The sequence below is a fragment of the Budorcas taxicolor genome, chromosome 22 (assembly GCF_023091745.1).
Source record: "Budorcas taxicolor isolate Tak-1 chromosome 22, Takin1.1, whole genome shotgun sequence".
Lineage (NCBI taxonomy): Eukaryota > Metazoa > Chordata > Mammalia > Artiodactyla > Bovidae > Budorcas > Budorcas taxicolor.
Genome location: NC_068931.1, coordinates 49943378 through 49965172, shown reverse-complemented (window position 1 = coordinate 49965172; position 21795 = coordinate 49943378). Strand labels below are relative to the sequence as shown.

The following is a 21795-nucleotide window of genomic DNA, read 5'->3' as shown; positions in this document are numbered from 1 at the left end:
TGGACAGTGCAGATGAACCATGGTAGAGACTGAATTCTGCTACTTTCCCAAAAGTATTGACTTATTTATTGTTAACTATTTATTTTTGTAGACATTTAATTTGGCTCAATTCAAACTGCTTTCCTCATAGCTCAGTTGGTAAAGAATCAGCCTGCAATGCAGAAGATCCTGGTTTGATTCCTGGGTCAGGAAGATCCACCGGAGAAGAGATAGGCTACCCACTCCAGTATTCTTGGGCTTCCCTTGTAACTCAGCTGGTAAAGAATCCACCTGCAATGCAGGAGATCTGGGTTAGATCCCTGAGTTGGGAAGATCTCCTGGAGAAGGGAAAGGCTACCCATTCCAGTATTCTGGCCTGGAGAATTCCATGGACTCTGTAGTCCATGGGGGTCACAAGAAATTGGACACAACTGAGTGACTTTCACTTCACTTCAGACTGCAAACTCTGTGTGCCGTGTAGAGGGCAGCAGCTCAAAGCTAACTTTAATTCATTTCATTTTAGCAGAGGTGCATGTAGTTGGCCCCACAGGTACATGATTAAGGATTCAGCTGGATATTTGGGCTCCCCACTGTGGTCCTTTTCTTTCACAAACCCCCCTCAGGTCCCTGTAGCTGTGATTGTTGCAAACTCAGTTTTCTTATTCTTCAAGCCAGCAAGACTGAGTTTTTTAATTCTAGCCATTCTATTCAGTGTAGAATGCTGGCCTTCAAGTTAACAGCTGTAAGCAACTTGAACATTCACCATGTGCTATTCCCTTTTTCCATATCTACTCTTCACTTGCCTATTTTTGTTCATTTTCTGGGCACTTGAGGAAGCCATTCTTCTCTGTCTTCAGTGTCTACTGAAGAGTTGGCCAAATAGGAGCATACTAGGTGATGACCAGAGATAGGACTGTACCAAAATTAGGAAGAAAGCAAGCAAAAGGGAAAGGAAAATGAAATACAAGTAAACACCGATATGAAAAAAGGCCGAGACTGTCAAGGAGGATTAGAGGACATTTACAGGAAGGCATGGGCTTCCCTGCTGGCTCAGTGCTACAGAACTCGCCTGCCGATGCAGGAAACAAGGGTTTGATCCCTAGGTCTGTAAGAGCCCCTGAAAGAGAAATGGCATCCCACTCCAGTATTCTTACCTGAAATCCCCGTGGGGAGAGGAACCTGGCTGGCTACAGTCTATGGGATTGCAAAGAGTTGGACGTGACTTAGTAACTGAGCACGCAGACAGGAAGGTACAGTGGCACAGAACAACCCATCTATCAGAGGAAAACATTTTTAATGCACTAAGCTAATATTTTGCTTCCCTGGTGGCTCAGTCAGTCAAGTCTGCCTGCACTGCGAGAGACGGGTTCAGTCCCTGGGTCGGGAAGATCCCGTGGAGAAGGAAATTGCAAACAGTCTTGCCTGGAGAGTTCCATGGACAGAGGAGCCTGATGGGCTGCAGTCCATGGGATTGCAAAGAATTGGACATGACTGAGTGACACTTTCACTTTAATATTTATCGCCTTTTGTAAATATCTGAATATTTTATCTTTAAAGAACCAATCAGATCTGTTCTAAATTGTAGTTAATGTATGTTGCTCCTAACATTCTTTTAGACTGTAAATTTCTCAAAGTAGAAATCAAAGAAAAAGCTGGAATTTTTTTAGGATAGGTTGAGTTTGTTCTATCAAAAGAGATCTCTAACATAAAGGAGAATTGTGTATCTGGGCACAAACCCATTGTTAAAAAGTCTCATAGTTTCTTGGCAAGAAGTGGAAATGTGTGCTCAGATTGTCTTTGAGAGGATTTAGCCTATGTAAAGCATAAAGCCTGAAGTCTGTCATACAGTAAGTACCCCCTATATGTTGACTATAATATTTACCTTGCAGAGTTGTTTGGGAAGAGTAGATACTATATGACAAGTGATGAGATGTCTAGTGCCTAATAAATGTTACTATGATGAAGCAGCTGTTAACTGATGTTGTTTCCCAGTATGCAGGCTTTGCATTTTTGCATTTTGCTACTCTAGTGGGTACCACTCACATCCTAGTCCTTGTAGATTTGTTAAACATGACTTTTTTTTTCCTTTGGTGGCACTAGAGTGCCTTGAGAAGGGGCAGTTTGTCTGTACAGAGACACCAATTGAACTAATAGTGATACTGCAAATTTGTAGTCTTTGTATTAATAGGTGTATAGATAATTCCTCTGTATCCTTGGTGGTTAGGTCAGATGTAGGACACTTCGTTATACTCTGACACACATTAAAATAGGATATTAGTGAACTAGAGGCTTTAGAAGAAAACAACCAGAATTAAAGAATTATTGAAAGGATACTTACGTACTTCAGAAAAGAGAATTTAGGTCTGGGGAATTTTACATGTTAGCTGACATCAGGTACTGGAGGGGCTACCCATGATAACAGCGTATCTATTTTGCCCGTTTTATTCTAAGAGTAACAGATTCAAGTTATTTGAAGTTTGTAATCTGAGTCATCCTCTGACTCTAGAAGCAGTGACATATATAATACAAATTCAAATACAAATACAAATTCAAATTCAATTCTTTATTCTAGAAGCTATATAAATTGAGTTTGGGATGCATTTGGATAGAACTGGGATTGGTGGATGGAAGATTTGGTAAGCCAAGCCAGCTCAGTATGAGAAAAAAATCATTAGTTTCTGTTGACCGTTCACGGTAACACTGCTTCACACAATAGAGCATGCCTTTAGCACAAGTTAGAGAGGACCTTTCATCAGAAATAGTCTGGAGGGCGTTCATGGTGTGAGGGCTTGGCCTTCAGGTACCTTTAGTTGGGAGATTCTTTGATTCTGTGACTAAGCAATATATTTCAGCAAGTAGAAGCATTTCCATTTTAAACAAATCATCAGCAAATAATCAGTTTATAAAAATGTTGTCCAGCCAACATTTGCATCAAAGCCTGCCAAGCAGTTCTTGGTACCAGCATGCAGGTATTGATCAAAATGATAACCCTTAGGACTGCTTGTGTATGTGTGACCCATGCTATGTATTATGCGACAGAGATTTTCAGTTATTTAATTGAAAATTGTGCTTTATAGTAAAGTTCACAGAGAATTATTTAAAGCATGTTAGGAATACTGACGAATCTGCAATTGCTTATAAATTCTCCTTGCAATAGGTGTGTTCATCGTTGCTGCTAAGCGGACCCCCTTTGGAGCTTATGGAGGTCTTCTGAAAGACTTCACACCTACTGACATGGCTGAGTTTGCTGCCAGGGCTGCCTTGTCTGCTGGCAAAGTCTCACCTGAAACTGTTGACAGTGTCGTTGTAGGCAATGTCATGCAGGTTAGTAGGGCTGAAGGGAAGTATTCACTCCTATTGCTTTCTTTTATCAGTTTCTAAAAATAATTCCTTTAACATGTCATAATGGTGTACTAGTTAATAATAGTTAAGGGTATTCATAATTTAAGCAATTCCCTGACCCCCGAAGCAGTGGCATATGTAATTCAAAGGAGCATATGTTTGGAAACTACGTATCTGTCTGGGACTTGGATACATTTCATTGCTTCTTAAATAACAGATTAATTTCCTTGACTTACTTGAAGTAAATTGGTTCTCTCTGTGTCTATAATTTCTTCACAGTAGAAGCTTGGTCAGTGTTTGTTGTGGGGAATGAGAAGCTCTTTTACGCTCTACCTTGCTATATATGGTGTACAAAGTAAATCATTCATTTGCAATAATTGAAAGCTGAATTTGCCTTCAACGTGTGGTCAAGATATGCGGATGCTCTTATTCTTCCCACACCTCATTGGTGGGATGGAGGCTCCACACTTAGTGCTTTGCCACCACCAGTGCATGCATGCTAAGTCCCTTCAGTCGTGTCTGACTGTGCAGCCCTATGGACTATATGGCCCACCAGGCTCCTCTGTCCGTGGGATTCTGCAGTCAAGAATACTGGAGCACGTTGCCATGCCCTCCAGGGGATCTTCCCAACCCAGGGATTGAACCTGCATCTTAACATCCGCTGCATTGGCAGGTGGGTTCTTTACCGCTAGCCACTGACAGTACTAGAGCCTGTCACTGTTCTTCTGGCTTATAAGGTGTTTCCAGACTGGGTGAGACACCTTGAGATTACTGCCACCTCCTCCACTGCATGCTTTCAGCTCTTAGAACTGGGAGAAGGCTCAGAGAGAGGTGCACAATTGTCCCTTGTGAATAATACTTCTTAGAACATCATGTACAAGTTTCTGTACGGACACAGGGTTTCATTTCCCTTGGGTGTATCCCTATGTAAATGCTAGGTTATATGTTAGCTCTACATTTAGTTGTTTCAAAAACTTTCAGATTGCTTTCCAAAGCAGCTGAACATTTTACATTCCTGTCTACAGGATATGAAGGTTCCACTTTCTCCATATTCTTGTCAACACTTGTTATTGTGTGTCTTTTTTTTTAAATTACTGTAGCCATGCTAGTGAATGGGAAGTAGTATCTCATTGTGGTTTTAATTTGCCTTTCCCTGATGATTGATGACATTGAACATAATTTCATGAGCTTGTGTCCATTGCTATATCTTCTTGAAAGTGAAAGTGAAGTCACTCAGTGGTATCTGACTCTTTGCGACCCCATGTACTGTACAGTCCCTGGAATTCTCCAGGCCAGAATACTGGAAAGGGTAGCTATATTCCCTTCTCCAGGGGATCTTCCCCACCCAGGGATCAAACCCAGGTCTTCCACATTACAGGCAGATTCTTTACCAGCTTAGCCACAAGGGAAGCCCAAGAATACCGGAGTGGGTAATCTATCCCTTCTCCAGTGGATCTTCCCGACCCAGGAACCAAACTGGGGTCTCCTGCATTGCAGGCGGATTCTTGGAGAATGTCTAAGTAATATCCTTTTCCCGCTTTTTAATTAAGTTATTTGTCTTTTCATTATTGATCAGAAGTGTTGTTTTTATATCCTAGATACAAGTCCCTTAACAGATAACATGATCTGCAAATATTTTTCTATACTTGATTATCTTTTCATTTCTTAATTATATCCTTTAGAGTATGAAAATTTTGAATTTTGATGAAGCCCAATTTTGGTTGTTACTGCTCAGGCTTTTGGTGTCATTATCTAAGAATCTATTTCCAGATCTAAGGTTGCAAAGATTTATTCCTATGTTTTCTTCTAAGTTTTAGTTCATATATTTAGGTCTTTGGTTTATTTTTATTTAATTTTTATATATGTTTTGAAGTACAGGTTCAAATTCATTCTTTTGCATATGACTATCCAGTTGTTCTAGCACCGTTTGAGAAGACTCTTCTTTCTCCCATTGGACGATCTTGCCACTGTTATTGAAAATCAGCTGACCATAGACACGTGATTTTATTTTTTGACTCCTCATTCTATTGCACTTATCTGTATGTCTATCCTTTATATGTCAGTTCCACACTGTGTTGATTATATTGATTATCATTGCTTCATAGTAAGTTTAGAAATCAAGAAATGTGAGTCTCCTACTCAGTTTTTCTTTTCAAAGTTGTTTTGGCTATTCTGGTCTCCTGCAATTCTAAAATATGAATTTTAGAATGTTTATCCATTTCTACAAAGAAGTCAGCTACGATTCTGATAGGATTGTTTTGAATCTGTAGGTCAGTTGGTGGAGTATTGCCATCTCAACAGTATTAGTAAGTTTTCTGATCTGTGAACATGGCATGTTTTTTGTATAAATCCTGTTTAATTTTTTCAACAATGTCTTACAGTTTTCAAAATATAAATTTTGCACTTCTTTTATTAACTTTATTCCTAAGTATTTTATTCTTTTACATGCTATTGTAAGTGAAACTGTTTTCTTATTTAATTTTCAAATTGTTCATAGCAAGTGTATAGAAATGCAGTTGATTTTAAGAACAAAGAAATACAGTTGATTTTTATATATTAATCTTATATCCTGAAACCTTGCAGAACTCATTTATTAGTTCTAATGGTTTTCTAGTTGATTACTTAGGATTTTTTATATATAGCATCATGTCATCTGAGAGCAGAGATAGTTTTGCTTTTCCCTTTCCAATCTGTATTTCTTTTACTTTTATATTTATTTTTCTTGCCTCATTACTCTGTCTAGAACTTCTGATGTTGAATAAAAGTGACAAAAAATGGATGTTTCTCTCTTGTTCCTGATACTGTGGGGGAAAGCCTCTGGTCTTTCAGCATTAAGTGTGGTGTTATGTGGATTTTTGTAGGTTTCCTTTATCAGATTGAGGAAATTCTTTTTCTGTTCCTAGGTTGTTGAGTGTTTTTATCATGAAATGTTGTTAGATTTTTGTCAGTTGCTTTTTCTATGTCAACTGAGATAATCATATGATTTTTGGTTTTTATTCTGTTGATACAATGTGATATATTAATTGACTTTCAGGTGATGAAACAACCTTACATTTCTCAATGACCCTTGCACTGATCATAGTGTATAATTCTTTTTCTAAATTGCTGAATTTTGTTTGCTAGTATTTTGTTGAAGATTTTTATATCCATATTCATAAGAGATATTAATCAGTAGTTTTTGTGATGTCTTTGTCTAATTTTTTTTATCAGTATAATTCTGGCTTCATGCTGAGTTGGGAAGTGATCCTTTTCTATTCTTTAGGAACAGTTCATGAATTATTGGTGTCTTCTTTAAATGTTTGGTAGAATTCAGTAATGAAGCCTGTCTGGCTTTTTTTTTTTTGTGAGTTGTGTTTTGTACTAATTAATTCAGTCTTCACCCCAAGAAAAAGAAATGCAAAAAGGCAAAATGGTTGTCTGAGGAGGCCTTGCAAACAGCTATGAAAAGAAAAGAAGTTAAAGGCAAAGGAGAAAAGGAAAGATATACCCATTTGAATGGAGAGTTCCAAAGAATAGCAAGGAGAGATAAGAAAGCCTTCCTCAGTGATCAATGCAAAGAAATAGAAGAAAACAACAGAATGGGAAAGACTAGAGATTTCTTCAAGAAAATTAGAGATACCAAGGGAACAACATTTCATGCAAAGATGGGCTCAATCAAGGACAGAAATGGTATAGACATAACAAAGGCAGAAGATAGTGAAGAAGAGGTGACAAGAATACACAGAAGATCTATACAAAAAAGATCTTCGTGACCCAGATAATCACGATGGTGTGATCACTCACCTAGAGCCAGACATCCTGGACTGTGAAGTCAAGTGGGCCTTAGGAAGCATCACTATGAACAAAGCTAGTGGAGATGATGGAATTCCAGTTGAGCTATTTCGAATCCTAAAAGATGATGCTGCACTCAATATGCCAGCAAAAGAAAGTGCTGCAGTCAGTATGCCAGCAAATTTGGAAAACTCAGCAGTGGCCACAGGACTGGAAAAGGTCAGTTTTCATTCCAATCCCAAAGAAAGGCAATGCCAAAAATGCTCAAACTGCTGCACAATTGTACTCATCTCACACGCTAGCAAGTGAAAGTGAAAGTTGCTCAGTCATGTCCGACTCTTTGCAACCCCATAGACTATACAGTCCATGGAATTCTCCAGGCCAGAATACTAGAATGGGTAGCCTTTCCCTTCTCCAGAGGATCTTCCCAATCCAGAGATCGAACCCAGGTCTCCTGCATTGCAGGCGGATTCTTTACCAGCTGAGCCACAAGGGAAGCCGACATGCTAGCAAAATATGCTCAAAATTCTCCAAGCCAGGCTTCAACAGTACGTGAACCATGAACTTCCCGATGTTCAAGCTGGATTTAGAAAAGGCAGAGGAACCAGAGATCAAATTGCCAACATCCACTGGATCATGGAAAAAGCAAGAGAGTTCCAGAAAAACATCTGCTTTATTCTGTGCCAAAGCCTTTGACTGTGTGAATCACAATAAACTGTGGAAAATTCTGAAAGAGATGGGAATACCAGACCACCTGACCTGTCTCCTGAGAAATCTGTATGCAGGTCAAGAAGCAACAGTTAGAACTGGACATGGAGCAACAGACTGGTTCCAAATTGGGAAAGGAGTACGTCAAGGCTGTATATTGTCACCCTGCTTATTTAACTTCTGTGCAGAGTATATCATGAGAAATGCTGGACTGGATGAAGCACAAGTTGGAATCAAGGTTGCTGGGAGAAATATCAGTAACCTCAGATATGCAGAATGACTCCACACTTATGGGAGAAAGCAAAGAAGAACTAAAGAACTCTTGATGAAAGAGGAGAGTGAAAAAGTTGACTTAAAACTCAATATTCAGAAAACTAAGATTATGGCATCTTATCCCCTCACTTCATGGCAAATAGATGGGGAAATAGTGGAAACAGTGACAGACTTTATTTTCTTGTGCTCCAAAATCACTGCAGATGGTGATTTCAGCCATGAAATTAAAAGACGCTTGCTCCTTGGAAGAAAAGTTATGACCAACCTAGACAGCTTATTAAAAAGCAGAGACATTACTTTGCCAACAAAGGTCCATCTAGTCAAGGCTATGGTTTTTCCGGTAGTCATGTGTGGATGTGAGAGTTGGACTATAACGAAAGCTGAGCACCAAAGAATTGACACTTTTGAACTGTGGTGTTGGAGAAGACTCTTGAGAGTCCCTTGGACTGCAAGGAGATCCAACCAGTCCATCCTAAAGGAAATCAGTCCTGAATATTCATTGGAAGGACTGATGTTGAAGCTGAAACTCCAATACTTTGGCCATCTGATGTGAAGAACTTTCTCATCTGAAAAGACCCTGATGCTGGGAAAGATTGAAAGCAGGAGAAGAAGGGGATGACAGAGGATGAGATGGTTGGATGGCATCACTGACTCAGTGGACATGAGTTTGAGTAAACTCTGGGAGTTGGTGATGGACAGGGAGGCCTGGCATGGTGCAGTCCATGGGGTTGCAAAGAGTTAGACACAACTGAGTGACTGAACTGAACTCACTTGTTATAGGTCTATTCTGATTGTCCATTTTTCCTTGACTTGGTTTTGGTAGTTTATTTCTTTCAAGACATTTTTCCTTTTCACCTAAGTTATTTAATTTATTGGGCTTTCTAGGTGGCACTCAATGGCAGCCCACTCCAGTACTCTTGCCTGGAAAATCCCATGGACAGAGGAGCCTGGTAGGCTGCAGTCCATGGGGTTGCTAAGAGTCAGACACGACTGAGCAACTTCACTTTCACTTTTCACTTTCATGCTCTGGAGAAGGAAATGGCAACCCACTCCAGTGTTCTTGCCTGGAGAATCCCAGGGATGGGGGAGCCTGGTGGGCTGCCATCTATGGGGTCACACAGAGTTGAACACGACTGAAGTGACTTAGCAGCAATGTTAAAGAACTTGCTTGCCGGTACAGAAGACTTAAGAGACATGGGTTTGATCCCTGGGTTGGGAAGATCCCCTAGAGGAGGGCATGGCAGTCCATTCCAGTATTCTTGCATGGAGAATCCCCATGGACACAGGACCCTGGCAGTCTTACAGTCCCTAGAGTCACAAAAAGAGTCGACATGACTGAAGTGACTTAATATGCATGCATCTAGTTTATTGGCACACAACTGTTCATGGTAGTCAGTTCTCAATATTCACACTAGTTATGTTTTGTATAGTTGCTGAGTATGCTGAGTTAGCAACTGCTGAACAACCGTTCCCAGTGAAATGACAGTTCCTGTGAGCCTCCAGCCACAACATATTTGTTAACTGATCAAAAAATAACCTTGTTTTATGTGTGTTTCTATGTTAATAAAGCTTCCCTGGTTATTACAGTGTGCAGCCAAGGTTGTGAACCACAGTCTCAGATGCATCCTTTGGTAAAGAACATACTACTTTGAGATAGCCTATTCCATTTTTAAACAGCTCTGATTGTTATAAAATTCTGTATTCTCCTGAAGATTTAATATAAGAATTTCTCATACTTAGTTTGTTTAAAAACCAGTCAACCAAATTATAATTTATATTCAAATCATTCACACTTACTGTATAAAATATGTTATACCTATATGTATTATGTCCTACCTTAGAGCCATATTGTTTATAATTTTTTAAACATTGTGGACATTTTAGTGTATTTTGTCCTTCTTCTTGATTTCCTAGATTTATAGAGGCAATTCTTTTTCTTTTCCTTCTGTTCCAGAGTTCTTCAGATGCTATATACTTGGCAAGACATGTTGGTTTGCGTGTGGGAATCCCAAAAGAGACCCCAGCTATCACTATTAACAGGCTCTGTGGCTCTGGTTTCCAGTCCATTGTGAGTGGATGTCAGGTAAGAGCAGCATTTATTAATTCTCTGAAAATATTGGTAGTTAGTAGAGGAAATGCCTCACTTCAGTGTAATACTAGGTTTTTAATTTTATAGTATTTATGAAGAGAGATCAATATTTGATTTTTCTTGGAAAATATTCATAGAAAATCATTTTTTGGATATATACATTATGAACATGCAAGAAAATCATTTCATAAAAGCTAGTGATGAACCCTGGAAACACTATGCTAAATGGAATAAGCCAGTCACTAAAGAACAAATATTGTATGAGTCCACTTATATGAGGTCCCTAGAGTGGTCAGATTCATAGAGACAGACAGTAAAATGGGGATTGCTGGGGCTGGTGGGGAAGAGAAAATGGGGAGTTAGTCTTTAATGGATACAGGGTTTCAGTTTGGAAGCTGATAAGACTTCTGGAAGTAATGGTGGTTGGTTGCATAACATTGTGTGCCGGGGTCCTAGCCGTCCGGAAAACTCAACACTGGGGGAGTAACTGAAAGTACTCCAGGGGGAGTGATTAAATCACTCTGGGGGGAACAACAGAGAGTGCTCTGGGGGGAGCATTTGCTCCAAAGAACCTACCTTCAAATAGCCTGTTCTGGGCGCCACTTGCCGGGGTCCTGCCCCGGTGGATCCAGGGAATTCAAAGGGGAGACGGCGTAAGCAAGAAAAACTTATTTATTTAATTAGAAATATAAAGAGAGATTAGGAAGAAATAGTGTAGTAGGAAAATTTAGTGGAGAAAAGAGGCTGAATAACTTGGTTTACGGGGAAAGCCAATAAAACTTCAGGACAAGAAGTTTGCACCATCTACGTTAGGCCACCGGCATCCATTTGAATATCGGAGGGTGCCCCGCCTTGGGCTCCCTCTCTCATGGATCTTAGAAGCCAGGGCAAGTAAGTAGACGTGGTGAGCTTCCCCGCTCCAGATGGGAATTCAGCCAGAAAAGGAGAGAAGGAGAATAGACCACACGGGGGAAGCCAGTCCAATGACTGGCCCATCCTCTATTGTCCAGAAAGGCCTTTTATACCTTTTTTTTGTACATAGAGATCAATGGATAATATAAAATTATGCAGCGTCAGCAGCCCTGACTCTTATTGAGACCAGGCTTTTTCTCTGCATACTTAGTTGTATATACAAGTCTTAGGTGATTTACATCATCTTCTGGCCAGAAGGCCAATTAACATTTTACAGCCCTTTTCTGATAAGGGTTTGTCAACTAGAAGACTTATTTGTCTTAAAAGTGTTGTTCTTCCCAAAGTCTGGTGCCACTCTCAGAAAGCACCAAATAAAGTTACATTCTTACATAGCAAGGACACAAGAGGAGTGCAGTGATATATAATGAAGAAAAGTAATTAACTCAAAAGTCTAGTGTTGCTAACATCAAAACTACTATATTCCTATTTCTATATCCCAATTACATTGATTAATATCTTTCAGGTGCCTAAAAGATAAAGACTATGGAGGCCTGGCAGCAGTCATTGAGTCAACAGTGAAAACCCATCACCAATATAATTTTTAGCTCTTTAGAAAAGGCTCTGTATCTCTAAGATGCTTTAAGCTTTGTGCCTCTCATGGTTGTGGGGCTGTAAGCAATTCACAAGTTGTAAAAAGTCTGGGGAAACCTGTCAGGCAAGTTAGAGAGCCATCAGAGGGGTTTGAGCTGAAACATTCCTTTTATGTGCAGGAGACTGTTAACTGGAGCCCTAAGTTAATTCCTTTTAGAGGCAGAAGAGTGGAAAGCACAGTACAATAAGGCAGGCAGACTCTGGTTTTGGGGGGTAGACATTCAGGAAAACCCAGGGGAAACCCCTGAAGCTAGATCACGCCTTTGCGTATGTCTGGCTTCCTTCCTCATGACCGTTGGCACAGGCGGGATTCCTCACGCTGGCTCCCGGCAATTGTGAATGTGCTTAATGACTTGCACAGCTAGAATTGATTAGAATGGTAAGTTTTATGTTATGTGTATTTTATCACAGTTTTTAAAAAGCTAGTCATGACTCATTTTTATTGAGTGCTTCCTATGTGCCAGACGTAGATTTACATTCAGTATCTCACTTAATCTTCACAACAGTCCTATGAGGCAAGAACTGTTATTCCCATTTTATAGGCAAGGAAATTGATTATTAAAGGCATTAAGTTTACTAAGTTGTAGAGGCAGAATCTGATGCCAGGTCTGCAAGAGTTCCAGGTAAGGCAGTTCAAAACAGTGAATGAAGACTATAAGGTAAGGAAAGGAGTTGGAGAATTTAGAGGATGATAAGAAATGTATTTTATTATAAAGGTACTGAATAATACTGTTGGTCAAAGGACAAACTAGTATCTCTTTGAGGGGTAGTTGGGCAAATAGATTTCCTCCCTTGAGCATTGGGAAAAGGGATACAGTAAAATTTAATTTGTCAACATCTTTATGTTTTCAAAGTCTTCATATTTTATTACAAAATAAAATGAAAGATAAAATGTAATGAACAAGTTACTTTCACGTTTATTTATTTCTGTTAGAATATATCTTAGTTAGCAAGCCTGATTTTCCTAGCAATCATTTTAAACATTGGTCTCCTGGAGGATTGTTATTTGCTGTTTTTCTGAGAAATGCAAATAGTGGAAAAAATTGGATTCCTCTTTATGATTACCCTAGGTTAACATAGTTTTTATAAATCTGGTCTACTTCAGGTCCATTGATTAATAGGATAAATTTTACTTTTGCCTTTTTAAGGGCTTATTCTTTATCTGCTGGCAATCTGTACATTTATACTAGACATTAATATCTCTGCTAGTTTTCAAGATGTGTATTGAGTTAAGAATTACCATTCCTTGTCAAAATGTAGGTAGGATTTGTTACTTCTGAATAAATGATTGAAAAGTCTGCTAGCTTTTTTCCTCCTTGTATCTTGGGAATGAATATTTTAGCATTCATTTTGAAATTACTTTTATTTCCCTTTGAGACACTGTAATGTGAAAGTTTTACTGTAAACAAAACTTATTGTTTTACTTATTAGCTTTGCTATTGGTTTACTGCTTAATACATATTTCCGTCACTATAAAAGGATTTTGGTGGTGTTGTTTGTTTTCAAATAGGAAATTTGTTCTAGAGACTCTGAAGTTGTCCTGTGTGGAGGAACTGAAAGCATGAGCCAGGCTCCCTACTGTGTCAGAAATATTCGTTTTGGAACTAAGCTTGGATCAGAGCTCAAGGTTGGAACCATTAAAATTTTTAAGAATTATTTCTCATGCTATTATACTGTAATTTTAATAACACCATTTTGGGGCAGAGAAAAAAACTAAAATCAATTCTGTTAATAGGGAGTTGGCAAGATATGAATTATTTGAAAAATGTAAACTATTTCATAGTTGTTAATTTTGACATTTTAACTCACATAAAATTAGACTTTATCTCAGCACACCTCTGCTAGTGTAATTAACACCTGGGGAGATGAAGGAAGGGAAGTAATGGATTAAACAGATGGGTAAAGATTGAATTAATCTCTCTACTGAACAACTGGTAAGCCAAATAATTAAATCTTTGCCATAATTAATGGAAATTTTATTTCTGGAGCACTCTCCATTGAATGGATTTCTTCTTTACCACAGAAAACATTCTCTTCAAATAGGTTATAGCGTCCCAAGTCAGTCAGATAAACAACAGTCCTTTACGAACCGCCTGAGTAGTACTGTTAAGAGTGATAGTGTGCTGTCCGTTTTGCATTAAAGGGCCAATGACATTGTATGTTCTTAGGCTTTCCCAGTCATAATCATTGGTTTATCCTGTCCACCCTGTTTCTCACCTGGCCTTTTTGGAAAGTTGAAATGAGTAAGACTTAGATAATATGAGATAATATTTAAGATTCCTAATACATTTGAGAAAACCTTTGGAAAGACAGGTCAGCAACTCAAAGGGTGACAAGGCAGTCTAGAAGAAACAGGTGGGGCCCATTTATCAGAGACTAATTGGATAACAAAAGCCAGCCTATCCTGGGCTTTTTTAGTCTCACGGTAACTGGTAGAACCTGCTATTGCTACCACTGGAGGTGTGGGATGGAAAAAGGAGCACAGCTATACTCTTTCTGAGGGCATTCATAACTGCCTTAGAGGTGGCTACAGGGAAATGTTGTGTGAGAACTGAAGTTTCTTACGAAATGGAACCTTGAGGGTTTAAGTTTTGATTGTAGGATGACTTTCTACATTCTTACCCTGCACATTTAGCACTGTTGATCCTCCTTAGAGCCCTGTGTTTAGAGCAGAGAATGTGTGCCGTTTATTATGGTGTTTTTATTTTTATTTATTTTTTAAAATTATTTATTTTAATTGGAGGCTAATTACTTTACAGTATTGTAGTGGTTTTTGCCAACATTGACATGAATCAGCCACAGGCACACATGTGTTCCCAATCCAGAACCCCTCTCCCACCTTCCTCCCCATCTCCCCCTCTCCCCCGCCCCAGGGTCATTCCAGGGCACCAGCCCTGAGCACCCTGTCTCATGCAGCAAACCTGGACCGGCGATCCACTTCGCATGTGGTATTATACATGTTTCAATACTATTTTCTCAAATCATCCCACCCTCTCCCTCTCCCACAGAGTCCAAAAGACTGTTCTTTACATCTGTGTTTCTTTTGCTGTCTCACATATATGGTCATCATTACCATCTTTCTAAATTCCATTTATATGCATTAGTATGCTGTATTGGTGTTATTCTTTCTGACTTACTTCACTCTGTATAATAGGCTCCAGTTTCATCCCCCTCATTAGAACTGATTCAAATGCATTCTTTTTAATGGCTGAGTAATATTACATTGTGTATATGTACCACAGCTTTCTTATCCATTTGTCTGCTGATGGACATCTAGGTTGCTTCTATGTCCTGGCTGTTGTAAACAGTGCTGCAATTCTGGTTTCCTCGGTGTGTATTCCCAGCAGTGGGATTGCTGGGTCATATGGCAGTTCTATTTCCAGTTTTTTAAGGAATCTCCACACTGTTCTCCATAGTGGCTGTACTAGTTTACATTCCCACCAACAGTGTAAGAGGGCTCCTTTTTCTCCGCACCCTCTCCAGCATTTATTGTTTGTAGACTTTTTGACAGCAGCCATTCTGACTGGAGTGAGATGGTACCTCACTTGATTTACATTTCTCTGATAATGAGTGATGTTGAGCATCTTTTCATGTGTTTGTTAGCCATCTGTATGTCTTCTTTGGAGAAATGTCTGTTTAGTTCTTTGGCCCATTTTTTGATTGGGTCGCTCATTTTTCTGGAATTGAGCTGCAGGAGCTGCTTGTATATTTTTGAGATTAATTATTTGTCAGTTGCTTCATTTGCTATCATTTTCTCCCATTCTGAAGGCTGTCTTTTCACCTTGCTTATAGTTTCCTTCATTATGCAAAAGCTTTTAAGTTTAATTAGGTCCCGTTTGTTTATTTTTGCTTTTATTTCCATTACTCTGGGAGGTGGGTCATAGAGGATCCTGCTGTGATTTATGTCAGAGAGTGTTTTGCCTATGTTGTCCTCTAGGAGTTTTTTTAGAAAATGTCTCAAAACCAAATATAAATCATGTAATAGTAAATGCTCATCAGAAAATCTCATTTTACTTTTACCTTTTTTGTTGGAACTGTTGATTATTTAAAGAAATGTTAGCATATTACTTTCAAGAGAAACACTTTACAAATGACTTTATTAATGTCTTTTAATAGCTGGAAGACACTCTGTGGACAGGATTAACAGATTCGCATATCCAAATGCCGATGGCAATTACTGCAGAGAATCTTGCTGTAAAACATCAAATAAGCAGAGAAGATTGTGACAGATACGCCCTGCAGTCACAGCAGAGGTGGAAAGCTGGTCAGTGAAAGTGGTTATTACAGATACCTTTAGAAAGAAAACTAGGAAAGGTTTTTATCCTTTTAGATTATAAAGGCCATATAATAATATTGTTTAAAATGATATCTTTTGAAACACATTTTTTTAATTACTTTGTTAATGGTTAAATATTGAATATTCTGTTAATGATTGCAAATTAACTGGAAGTTTCTCTTTTGAAGTATGTGAATGCTACTTAAAAAGTAGTGTGGATAATTGGTCCTATCTGGACACTTGAATTTTGCCCCAAACGGGTCAGTAGAAGACTCTGAGGGCTATGATACACTCTGTTGGAGGTGCTAGCTCCCTGGGGCAGAGGATGTGGTCCCCCAAGAGGCATCTCATACTCACAAGAAGGGGATGGTATGTTTGGGAAAGACTCACTGGGAATCCTTTTATGACTTCCCTCTCCCATTTCTAATTGAGAACCATTGCATCTGCCTCAGAGACCCAGAACTAGCCCAAGGCCCCAGCTGTGGTGCCCTTGTGTAACACTGCACACTGCTGGTAAGCCAGTCCAAAATGGGCAAAATGACAGCTGTTCTTTTATCAGTATGGTGAGTTGAAGAAATTTGTTAGTCCTCTGAAGAGTTTTGAAAACTAAACTATTATAAATGAGCAGACACTCTTTTTTAGGGGGTATTAAATAAGTGAAATAGTGAGGATAAAGCTCATTTCAGTATTTCAGAGGGATAAGTGGAATGGAGCTGATCCAAGTCATACTGTTTTTAGTTACACATTTAAGTGAAAGGGTATTGGTCTAAAGGTCAAGAGTTAGTCTGTTTCTAGTTTTGCCACGGGCAGATTTTCTGACTTCAATCATTTATTCACCAAGCATTTATTCACTGTGCTAATAATAGAGGTAAAAATATTTGCCTTCGCTTTTTCTCTAACAGAATTGTTGTGAAAAACAAATGAAGGAAATGTTAGCCTGTTATGAAGTGGCATCAACTTTAAGGTAGTAGTATTTCTAACTTGGGCTTCCCAGGTAACTCAGTGGTAAAGAGTCACCTGCCAGTGCAGGAGACATGCGTTCAATCCCTGGGTTGGGAAGGTCCCCTGGAGGAGGAAATGGCAACCCACTCCAGTATTCTTGCCTGGAAAAGCCATGGATAGAGGAGCCTGGAGGGCTGCAGTTCATGGGGTTGCAAAGAGTCAGACACTACTGAGTGACCGAGCATGCATGCATTCCTGACTTACTCTATTTCTGAAGCTTTAGATTAACTATCGTCCACTCCGGTCAATGGGGTTTGAAGTAGATAAGCTTTTTACTCAGAACTGTGTCAGTAATAGTGCATATAATTTCTTCACATTGCCTGTCATTAAATTTCAGTGATAGATGACTTGGTGACATAGGTAACTTGGTAATCTTTTTTCTTATTGTGCTAAAAACAGTTAACATGAGATCTATCCTCTTAGTAAAATTTTAAGTGTATGGTACATTCCTGTAGACTATCAGTATTAATACAACTTGGTTACTTTTTAAACTATTTCGTATCTCACCCAGAGTAGTTAAAAAAGGGCATTAAATCCATTTGATGCTGTTACATCTGTAGGTAGCAGACAAACACTAATAATCTAGCAGTACCTTATAAAAAAATATTGTAGTTAAAAAAAAGTCAAAATTGTAATATTACAGAGTGTATCTGCATAGGTGACAGTATATTAAATCCTCCAATAGACAAGGTAAGTTATGTAAGTAATAAAAGCTTATATTAAAGTAGACTGAGAGAAAAGGACAGAACAGAAATTAAATTGAAAGATGTATTTGTTTTCATTTTTCTAGTTTGTGTTCTTTTTTTCTCCCCATTCTTATGAATAGTCTTTCTACTATTTTAGCTAATGATGCTGGCTACTTTGATAATGAGATGGCACCAATTGAGGTGAAGACAAGGAAAGGAAAACAGACAATGCAAGTAGATGAACATCCTCGGCCCCAAACAACCATGGAGCAGTTGAATAAACTTCCTCCAGTGTTCAAGAAAGAAGGAACCGTTACTGCAGGGAATGCGTCGGTAGGTAGCAAGCACCTGGGCCTACCTTGAACTCTTCTTGATGTGTTCACTGCAAACTGATCAGGCAATATCTTTTAGATGCCTTTCATGCTGATCTTCAGTTACTTAGCCTAAGCTAGTAGTGTTCATATTCTATTAATTTGGGTTTTCATACTCCAAAATAAATTAGGGACCTTATATAATACTCTGCCAATTTCTTAGTCTTTTCAGATTGTTAGAAGGAAATCTACCTGGTTGGTTTTTTTTTTTTAACTTTTTATTTTGTACTGGCCTCTAGCCAACTAGCAAACAATGTTGAGGTAGTTTCAGGTGAACAGCAGAGGAACTCAGCCATACAGATACATGTATCCATTCTCCCCCAAACTCCCCTCCCATCCAGGCTGCCACATAACATGGAGCCGAGTTCCATGCGCTGTACAGTGAAATCTACCTGGATTATTAGTTTACTTTTTCTTTCTCATGTGTGCACCTCACCAGATTTCTTCTTAAATCTACCCACACCTGGATGTAAGCTTTTCCTTTACATTCTTTCCTGTTTCGCTTAGTGAAGTTGTATTCTGTGCCTGAGACAATCTCTTTAATACAGCAGTTTATCACTAGTGCTACTTGTTGTGTTCCAGATTATGGGGCTGCTTCCTATATGTTGCCATAATCCTAATGGCACTCCATTAGCTCAAAGCTTGATTGACTATATTCTTTTATCCTCTAGTTAATTATCTGTGTTTGTTTCCAAGGGGGTTTCTGATGGTGCTGGAGCTGTTATCATAGCTAGTGAAGATGCTGTTAAAAAACATAACTTCACACCACTGGCAAGAATTGTGGGATATTTTGTGTCTGGATGTGATCCCACTATCATGGGTATTGGTAAGTTTGTAGTGATACAAAGTGGTTCTGTTATGTTTCTGGAGATAAATCTTTGGCATTCAGATTGCTGAAACAGTAGCCACATCAAGGTCACTTTTGGAGAAGAGGAAATTGGTCATCAGTCATTTAAACAACCCATCTTTATGAAAAGCTATGCTTGGCACAATGGGAAGACCAAGACCATGTAAACTCCTTGTGGGCAGTAATTGTGTCATGTTGTCCATTTAAGATATATAAAATTAACACACAGTAAACAACAGAGAAGCATTACAGGGTAATGACAAGACAGACAAAAATGGGAGATGGGAGAGATCATGGGATGAAGTAGAGAAGATATGAACCCTGCTGGGTGTTTTACACATGATTTTACATGTAGCTCATTTAATTTTCCCGCAACCCTAGTAAGTGAGATTTCTTTGTGAACAGAAGAACTGAGGCTTGGGGGGATGGTCTTGTAAAGTTCAAAAGCAGTAAGTGATGAAATGGGGATGTGAATCCAAATCTCTCGTCGAAGGGCTCTTTTCCCTCTGTTGCCTCAGGAAGTCAAAGAAATAATGTACCTGGCCTATCTATGACTTAATAGGAAAATGAAGAATTCTAAACAATGCATCTCAATTGGCAAAATACCAGCAGGAGAAAATTTGGAACGCCCTACAAATATGTGTAGTCTTGGCTCCAAAAATATGAATTAGAAGGAAAACAAAAAACTTTTTGCTGGATACACTCCTAGGAACTGTAGACAGTGCTGAATTTTAGTAGTTCCTACATCATTCTCTGGGAAGACAGGGAGCCAGTTATGTGCCTCACAAAAATAAAATTGACTTTGATCTATCCCACCTATACCTTCATACCCCAGGAAAAAGCCTGCCCTAGGTTATAGATTCAAATTTTTGATGAGCCAAAAGATTTTCCTATATACTTAGTTAGGCCTTTTTTGACTAACTAAATTGGTTTTCAAAGTAGGTCCTAAGATTAAAAGGGAGATCACCTGTTTCCAGCCTGCCTTCTCAGAAGTCCTTCAGTGTAAGCCTCTAGGTGCTACTCAGATAAAAATCACTTATGTTGATTTGGGACTAAACTAATACCAGTCATGTTTGTTGCCATGTCCTTGAGAGATTTATCTCTGTACAGAATTCCTCAGAAAGAAAGCTGGCATGATACCTTGTCATTTTTCACTGTGTTGTAAATTATGTCAACCGGAACTGCAAGCTTTGGAGCCATCTGTTAAAAGTCATTTGTTTTTTCTTTATTATGGTCTTAAAAACTTACTAACTTTTAGCTACCTACTGTCAACAAAGTACACCTTTTGTCTTAGAAATGAAAGGTAGCTTTAAAAATTAGACATCTGTGTATTGGTATGGCTTTATCATGTTGGTGTTTATGGCAGTAGTTCCCAACCCCAAATGATGATCAAAATCTAACCATAACCCCAGTCCCCCTCATAATTTTGTTTCGTCTAGTAGGTCCAGGTAGAACCTCGGAATATGGGGTTTGTTCCATGTACAGCTGGCTTTGATGATCAACCATATTTATTTGATATAGAAAAGTAGTTATTTTACAGTTTTCAGTTTAACCTCTCTTAAGAGTTTCTGATACATTGACATGGTCAGTGAACAAGAAAGTTTAGTTTTTCTTCCTTCTATTCTTGGGCCTGAATATTTGCCCTGTAGTATACAATAAATGCCATTGTGGAAGTATTCTGTTTTTCCTCAGGGTTGGGAGAGAGCTCTGTCCCACACCATAAGATGTCCTCCCCCTCACCTAAATAGCTCATCTCTCAGGTGTAGTGTGGGGCCAAACAAGGTAACTGTATGAAGTGCACCAGGTGAATAAATAAGGGAGAGTAGATTATTGAGTATCTGGTGGAGAGTGATTCATCAATCCAAATTCTAACAATAGTTGTTCTCCAGTTATGCAGTTATTCAACATATAGCATTGCTTAGCCCTGCCCAGTAGGTACAGATCCAGAAAAAGGTGGAAAGCCAGGAATGGAAGGGTGCAATTAATGGCTCCAAGGAAGGACACAGTTTTAGAGAAGCAGTGTTCCCTGGACCTCCGCATGAGAGGCAGTGATAGGGGATGGGTACATGGAACTTTGAGCCTCTTCAACTGGGACAGCTCTAGCTTTACCTGTTACTGGGCTTCATTTGTAGAAAGGTATCTTTAAAAGAAACGGGTTAAAAACCAGCTCAAAGCACTTTGGATGAGAAGCTTATAGCCACCAAAGGTACCCAAGGTTACAAAGCTATTAGTGGTAGGAGCCATTACTAGAAATAAGGTGTCCTTTTCCCAGCAAAACTACTATATCTTCCTAAGGCCCAGTAAGTAGCAAAGTGGTAGGGAAACAGTCCTTTAGAAATTAGCTTGTAGCCTAGCATGTTGTTAAAATTGACTGTAACAATTCTAAGTTAATACTAACGTGTTTAGTCATGCTGACTGTGATTCTGAAGGCAGGGAGGTGTGAGCAGTGGTTTCACATCCTCAGCACTTAGTGGTGTGTAGCTTTCACACCTGTGGGTACTGCATCCCCTGACCATGCTGGATAATTGACGCTCTGCTATTGACCATCCATCCATTTTCATGTCTTAAAGATACAAAGAGAATCTGGAATTAGGTTCTGTATTAAATCAGTAGCCCATATAGAACTGATGCTTTAAATTGGAAAGCGTTTATTGGTAGCCCTACCCATCAACAGATAATTGTCCAAGAAACTTTTTAACTAGGTGACCAAATTAATTATTATATTTAGATTGTGTTATGCTTTTCTTGTGAAGACTGATTTCCCATTTTACCTTACATATGTTTGTGAAGCTTGTTATAAAATGTTTGACTACTTGAATTCAACAAAACACCACATATTTTTTCTTTTTAGATGTTTATGGAAGTTTTATTCTCTAAGGGAAGATAGA

The 21795-nt window shown here is 38.9% G+C and overlaps 1 protein-coding gene across 1 annotated transcript in view; it reads left to right on the top strand.

Annotated features, from left to right (window-relative positions):
• Positions 1 to 21795, top strand: part of ACAA2 (acetyl-CoA acyltransferase 2) — a 32849-nt gene that overhangs the window by 6065 nt on the left and 4989 nt on the right. The window contains exons 2-7 of the mRNA XM_052660440.1: positions 3137 to 3303; positions 10028 to 10156; positions 13236 to 13352; positions 15842 to 15989; positions 17847 to 18022; positions 18757 to 18886. Coding sequence (XP_052516400.1) covers positions 3137 to 3303; positions 10028 to 10156; positions 13236 to 13352; positions 15842 to 15989; positions 17847 to 18022; positions 18757 to 18886 — 867 coding nt within the window. The remainder of the gene's footprint in view (positions 1 to 3136; positions 3304 to 10027; positions 10157 to 13235; positions 13353 to 15841; positions 15990 to 17846; positions 18023 to 18756; positions 18887 to 21795) is intronic.